The 7,031-nt window shown below is 48.3% G+C and overlaps 1 protein-coding gene across 1 annotated transcript; it reads right to left on the bottom strand.

Annotated features, from left to right (window-relative positions):
- Positions 1-2,432: 2,432 nt before the first annotated feature.
- Positions 2,433-3,383, bottom strand: LOC103291342 (olfactory receptor 11A1-like). Its single transcript, XM_008147354.2, has one exon. The coding sequence runs from the start codon at positions 3,381-3,383 to the stop codon at positions 2,433-2,435; it is 951 nt and encodes a 316-aa protein (XP_008145576.1).
- Between the last annotated feature and the right edge of the window lie 3,648 nt (positions 3,384-7,031).

The raw sequence follows: 7,031 nt of genomic DNA, 5'->3' as shown, positions 1-7,031 counted from the left end.
TGAGCTAATCGGACACCAACACCTGCCACAGATGAGTCTCTGACGGATAACTGAGAGCTGACTTTGACTTCATAGTTTACAAGAGGAGCAAGAACAGGGCAATTGTCCCTTCCTAAGGCCCAGCCTGAGAGTGTTTGCAGACACCCAGGACTGCGTGTGTCATTTCCCAGCCAGGGCACCGAGGAACCCCCATGAGTGGCCAACATCATCTCTCTGCTTAACTCAAAAGAAAGAAGAAAGCTCCAATAGGGAAATTTAGGCAAGGGATACTCCCATCCTTGTAGGAGCCACACCAGGAGGCAGGCTCCTCTGCCAGTGTGATGCTGACCTCAGCTTCCCTACTCGGAAGTCGACTCAGCTCTTCGGAGTTGCACAAAGAACAAACACATGCCCACCACGCCCGATGCCAGCAGCACGGGGAGCGAGTCCAAGCAAGAGCCTGGCAGAGAGCCTGGCAAAAGAGATGGCACTTAATTAAAATGAAGGCTCCCTTCCCCGCCCCGCCCCCTCACTGCCAACTGAGTCTGCCCCCTCAGCAGCCGGGGAGGCAGAGGTTGGTGTGGGCCCTTTGCCCCGCCTCCTTTCCCCAAATCTCCATTTCCACTTCCAGGTCCTAGAGAGCAAAGGATTAGAACATGCCAAGTCTACTCCAGCGGAAGGAACTGAAACAACACATATTTTTTCTTTTTCTTTTTAAAGTTGAAGTCCTAAGACCTCTCCTCCTCCTCCTCCTCCTCCTCCTCCTTCTCCTCCTTCTTCTTTTTAATGTATTTTTATTGATTTCTGAGAGGAAGGGAGAGAGGAGTGGGAGAGAGAGATAGAAACATCAATGATGAGAGAGAATTATTGATTGGCTGCCTCTTGCACGGCCCACACAGGGGATGGAGCCCACAACCTGGGCATGTGCCCTGACAGGGAATTGAACCATGACCTCCTGGTTCATAGGTCGATGCTTAACCACTGAGCCATGCCAGCCAGGCTCCACATTCTTGATGCATAATTAACATCTTATAACTATGATTACTATTATTATGTTTAAACAAGTTTATTTTTTTAGAGTAGTTTTAGGTTCTCAGCAAGAGAAAGTATAGAATACAGTATCGAGTGGAAAGTACAGAGCTTTTCCATATACTCTCTGCACCCACACTTGCATAGCCTCCCCAACTATCCACATCCCCCACCACAGTGGCCCATTTGTTACAATCAATGAATTTACATGGACACATCCTAATCACTGAACTCCATAGTTTACATTAGGGTTCACTCTTGGTATTGTGCATTCCATAGGTTTTGACAAATATGTAATGACATGTATCCACCATTATAACATCATACAGAGTTTCAGTGCCCGAAAAGTCCTCTGTGCTCTGCCCAGTTATCTTCCCCCAAACCCCAACCTCTGGCAACCACTGATCTTTTTGCCGCGTCCAGAGTTTGGCCTTTTCCAGAGTGTCATGGAGTTGGGATCACATGGTGTGTAGCCTTTACAGGTTGGCTGATCTTTCACTTAGTTATATGCATTTAAGTTTCCTCTGTGTCTTTTTATGGCTTAATAGCTCATTTCTTTTTAACGCTGAATAATATTTCATTGTCTGGATGTATCTGTTTATTTTTCCATTCATCTACTGAAGAACATCTTGGTTGCTTCCAAGTTTTGGGCATTATGAATAAAGTTGTTATAAGCACCCATGTGCAGTTTTTGTGTAGACATAAGTTTTTAGCTCATTTTGGTAAACACCAAGGAGTGCAGTTGCTGAATCATATGGTCAAAGTATGTTTCATTTGGTAAGAAACTTGCAAACTGTCTTCCAAAGTGTCTGTACCATTTTGCATTCCCAGCAGCAATGAATGAGCGTTCCGGTTGCTCCACATCCTCGCCAGCATTTGGTGTTGTCAGTGTTCCGAGTTTTGGTCATCCTAATAAGTGCATAGTGGTCATTTTATTATTTTAAATTTTGAATTACAAGTGTAACTTTATATTTATATACGTAGTTTCACACTAGCTATTTGATGTATGTCCGTCTTCTCCCTATTGACTGTGAGTTCAGTGAGAACTAAGACTGCCTCTGTTTTTGTTTATTTTATGACTGAGATGTGGTACAATGCCCTGGGTAGAGTAGACCTCGAATGAATATTTGAATGAGTGAGTACCCAGCCTTACCAGCTCATTCTGGGTGTGAGCTCTAACACAAGGCTCCAGCTCTACTGAGGATGATGGAGCAGAATCTGTCCTATGTAGACCATTTCTGGGACATCAGTTCACCAGAAGCTGCCAGAACTCGACAGTGTCCTCACCATAGGCAGAGGCACCTGGCCACCTGGCTTTGGTAGCTCCTGATTTAGGTAGTTGCCTTTTAGGAAGAATCTAAGTGACTGGTTCTCCAATCCAGCTCATCAACCCTTGGGCAAATATGGCCCTTTTCCCTTTTGCTTCACCTGAGGAAACCTGGCTTCTTCCTTAAGCAGTTTTTCAGGGCTTCATGGATGTCTCTGTTTCTCAGGCTGTAGACGATGGGGTTGAACATGGGCGTCATGATGGTGTAGAGCAGAGAGGACCCTTTGCGCAAGAGCTGAGATGAATTGGCTGAGGGTACAAGGTACGTGGCAATCAGTGTCCCATAAAACACCGCGACCATGGTGAGGTGGGAGGAGCAGGTGGAGAAGGCCTTTTGCCGGCCTGTGCCAGATGGGATTCTCAGGATGGTGGCCAGAATGCAGGAGTAAGAAGCTGCGATGAGAAGAAATGGGACCAGAGTCACTGCTGAAGAGGTGGCGTAAGCAATGGTCTCGGTCAGTGAGGTGTCCGTGCAGGAGAGATGCACCAGAGGAGTAAAGTCGCAGAAGAAGTGATCGATTTCGTTGGGTCCACAGAAGGTTAGCCTAGACAGTAGGACCAGACTGATTGCTGTCAGGAGGAAGCAGCAGAGCCAAGAGCCGGCAGCCAGCCCCATGCAGAGGGGGCCAGTCATGAGGATGGGGTAGTGGAGAGGTTGACAGATGGCCAGGTAGCGGTCATAGGACATCACAGCAAGCAGCAGACACTCAGTGGCAGCCAGGGACCCGAAGAAGTAGAATTGTGCCAGGCATCCAGCCACAGAGATGGCCTTCTGTTCAGCTATGATGATCAGCAACATCTTGGGGACAATGTTGGAGGTATACCAGATCTCCAGAAAGGACAAGTTCGCCAGGAAGAAGTACATGGGGGTGTGGAGGTGATGGCTGAACAAAACCAGCAGGACAATGAGGATGTTTCCAGAAACAATTAAGATGTAGAAAACGAGGAACATCAGGAAGAGGAAAATATTTAGCTCTCGGGTGGAAGAAAATCCTCGGAGCACGAATTCCACGGGCGCCGTCTGGTTCTCCGAGGGCAGGACCACCATACCTTGGCTTCCCTGGAAGCAGAGCATCCGGGACCAAACACGCAGGATGCTTACGCACAGAGCCTGGGCTGATAGTCGATGACGGTCATGCCCCACTCAGATGTCTGGACGTTCCTTTTACTTGGGTGGAGAAGTAGCATCTTTGTTTTCAAGGCCTGACATGGGAAACAGAAGAATTTGGACTAAGAAATTGTGACCACTTCAAATTCCCCACCTTCTTCTCCCACCTGTTTTGTTTGTTTGTTTGTTTTGTTTTTGTCTTCATCAGGGACAAGGTTGGCAGGTGAGGGAAGAAACAGGAAGAGGAATACAAAGAAGAGAACGGAGGAAGAAAAAAGAAAGAAGGAGAACCCCTGCTCTATGCCCTTCCTGAATGTGCCACGGTAGTCTGGGGAGTTGTGGAAGGAACGGAAGAAAATCTAAAAGGAAGGTGGGCACGCTCCCGAGGGTTTGAGAATTCCCCGACAGCAGACCTCCCAACTCCCCCACTCCCAGCACGTTTATCTTTAGGGAAATGGTCCCTCACACACCTAGTATGTATTCCTCTCCTTTCAGCGTCTTGGTGAGTTGAGAGGTACGTTTATTACTTCTGTTTTGTTTTCCATGATCCTATCAAGAGAAAATCCTACGAGTGTGAGATTTGAGGTTCTCTGACTCTTAGGTCACAGCCCAAGCTGGTGTCACACAAGGGCAGGAGTGCTTTTTCTCACAATTAAAACAAACAAACAAACAAACAAAAAGGTAAAATCAGGCCATTGCAAAGATCTAGAGCTCCAGTAAATGGCAAAAGAAGGTTTAGAACCAGGTGGCCTAAGGCAGAGGTCGGCAAACTCATTAGTCAGCAGAGCCAAATATCAACAGTACAACGATTGAAATTTCTTTTGAGAGCCACATTTTTTAAACCTAAACTTCTTCTAACGCCACTTCTTCAAAATAGACTTGCCCAGGCCGTGGTATTTTGTGGAAGAGCCGCACTCAAGGGGCCAAAGAGCCGCATGTGGCTCGCGAGCCGCAGTTTGCCGACCACAGGCCTAAGGTAATGTGTGCCACCGACCAGTTGAGTAGAAGAGCCTCCAGTTCTTTCCAGTGAGATAAGGAAGCCCAAGGCTCCCCCCTCAGTTCCATCCTGGGTCAAGCCATACACTAAGCTTGGGGCAGACAGAGAAACTGCCCCCAAAGCATTGCTGTTCTCATCCCCGGTGCACTGGGTCTGCCCCCCTTCACCAGGAAGGGGTCGGCTGCTGCCGGTGAGTGGGCGGAGCTGGGAAAACCCACCGCAGGCAGAGAGCACCGTGTGGGTGTGATAATGAGGCAGTTTTCACCAGTAGCAACAACCCTAAACAAAGCCAGGGGCTCTGCCTTATGAGTCAGACTTTGAACCAGTTGTTTAACTTCTGAGGCAGTTTCTCATCTGTTAAATGGGTGGGTGAAGAACTGAACATGTGCCTGGCATGCCAAAAGCATACAGACACAAAGCCTGGGGAGTCACTGCTCTCCAGGGCTGCCAACGTGGCTTCAGTTCGCCCAGCACTGATTGCCCTTACTTTGAAGGGGGCATTAGCAACAGTTTCTTCTGCCGCACCCTGCAGTGTTTGTGTGTGTAAGAGCGTGAGGAATTCAGCGCCTCCTGCTTTCTCTCATCAGACCAATAACCTTTGGCAATACATTGACCCCCTTTTAAAACTGACCCAAACAATTTGATTCAGGAATATATCCAAAGAAACCCAAAACATTAATTTGAAAAAATATATGCACCCCTGTGTTCATTGCAGTGTTATTTACAATAGCCAAGATTTGGAAGCAGCCCATGTGCCCATCAGTAGATGAGTGGATAAAAAAGCCGTGGAACATTTACAGTATGAATACCACTGGGCTGTAAGAAAGAAGGAAATCTTACCTTTTATGACATCATGGATGGACCTGGACAATATTATGCTAAGTGAAATGAGCCTGTCAGAGAAAGACAAATACCATACGATTTCACTCATCTGCAGACTCTAATGAACAAAATAAACTAAAAATCAAAATAGAAACAGATGCAAAGATACAGAGAACAGACTGACAGCTGTCATAGGGGAGGTGGTGCAGGGCTGGGTGAAAAAAAGGTGAAGGGATTAAGCAAAAACAAAACACCAAACTCATAGACACAGACAGACAGACCACAGTATGGTGATTACCAGAGAGAAAGGGGGTGGGGGAGGTGGAAGAAGGTAAAGGGGGAATAAATGGTGATGGAAGGAGGCTTGACTTGGGGTGGTGAACACACCTTACATATGATATCTTATGGAATTGCACACCTGAAACCAATATAATTTTAACCAACTAGAGGCCCGGTGCATGAAATTCGTGCATGGGGTGGGGGGTGTCCCTCAGCCCGGCCTGCACCCTCTCCAATCTGGGACCCCTTGGGGTTTGTCCAACTGCCGGTTCGGGGATTGGGCCTAAACCAGCAGTTGGACATCCCTCTCACAATCCAGGACCACTGGCTCCTAACCACTCACCTGCCTGCTTGCCTAACTGCCCTCCCCTGCCCCCAACTCCCCTCCCCTGCCAGCCTGATCTCACCTCCAACTGCCCTCCCCTGCCGGCCTTATTGCCCCTAACCCCCTGCCAGCCTGATCTCACCCTAACTGCTCTCCCCTGCCAGCCTGATCTCACCCCTAACTGCCTCAGCCTCGGCCCCCACCACTATGGCTTTATCCAGAAGGAAGTTGGACATCCGGAAGATGGCCAGTTGACCCGGTCTAATTAGCATATTACCCTTTTATTAGTGTAGAATAGATATCACCCCAATACATTCAATAATAAATAAAATAAAATAGATCCAGTGCCCTAGATACCATCTGGGGAGCCCCATTTTCAGCTTTGCAAGTGGCTCACAGAACTAACCTGGATGCCGTGCTGACCGACAGTCCTGGTGCCCAGAGGAGGCCCAGACTCTGAGCTCACCACATGGAGCCTGGAGAAGGCACCCAGAGAGGCCCCTCTGCACCCCCCTCACCCTCCTCTGAAAAGCACAACTCAGGATCCGAGACCCCAGAGAGAGGGCTCCTGGCTGTGTCTGTTTCTATGCTGCTGGCAGGGCGGGGGGGTGGGTATCCTCCCCCTCAGCCCTTTCTGGGTTCTGATGGCTGCACTAATAACATTGGCACAAAACCAGGCAGGTTAACGGGAGAAAAGGCGATGTAATGCACGCACACAGGAGAGCATAAACTATGATGCTGTTCTGAAATGATGAAGCAGCCAGCTTTTTCTATTTTTCACACAAACAAGAAATTTGTGAAGAAATCACGAGACAAAGACACTTAAGTTTGGGTGCTGGTTACTGAGAATCTACGCCAAGTTTGGGCTTGCACAGTGAGTTAGTAAAGGAGTGACAGGTTTGCTCGTACAAGCTTTTAGGCTGTGGCTTCCTTGACGGCAGCAATAGGGTGTCTCAGCCCCCTGCAGCGAGGAGGGCAGCCTTCCCAGGGAGACCCATCTCCTGCATTCAAGGTGACCCCGGAGGGTCAAGGTGCCTCCTTGTGCCAGCTGCTCGTCAAGTAATTTTAATTCAAAATAATCAATATGCCATTGTGGGCTATTGGGGGCTGCCTGCCGCCCTGCACCCCAACACTGCTAATGATGACATTATTCAATCCCAGGCTA

This window comes from Eptesicus fuscus, chromosome 22, assembly GCF_027574615.1.
Source record: "Eptesicus fuscus isolate TK198812 chromosome 22, DD_ASM_mEF_20220401, whole genome shotgun sequence".
NCBI classification, from domain to species: domain Eukaryota; kingdom Metazoa; phylum Chordata; class Mammalia; order Chiroptera; family Vespertilionidae; genus Eptesicus; species Eptesicus fuscus.
Note: the sequence above shows the minus strand (reverse complement) of the source record. Positions and strands in the feature narration are given on the sequence as shown.

Excerpts from the sequence above, each read along its gene's own strand:
- LOC103291342 (XM_008147354.2), bottom strand. The coding sequence starts at position 3,383 with ATGGTGGTCCTGCCCTCGGAGAACCAGACGGCGCCCGTGGAATTCGTG.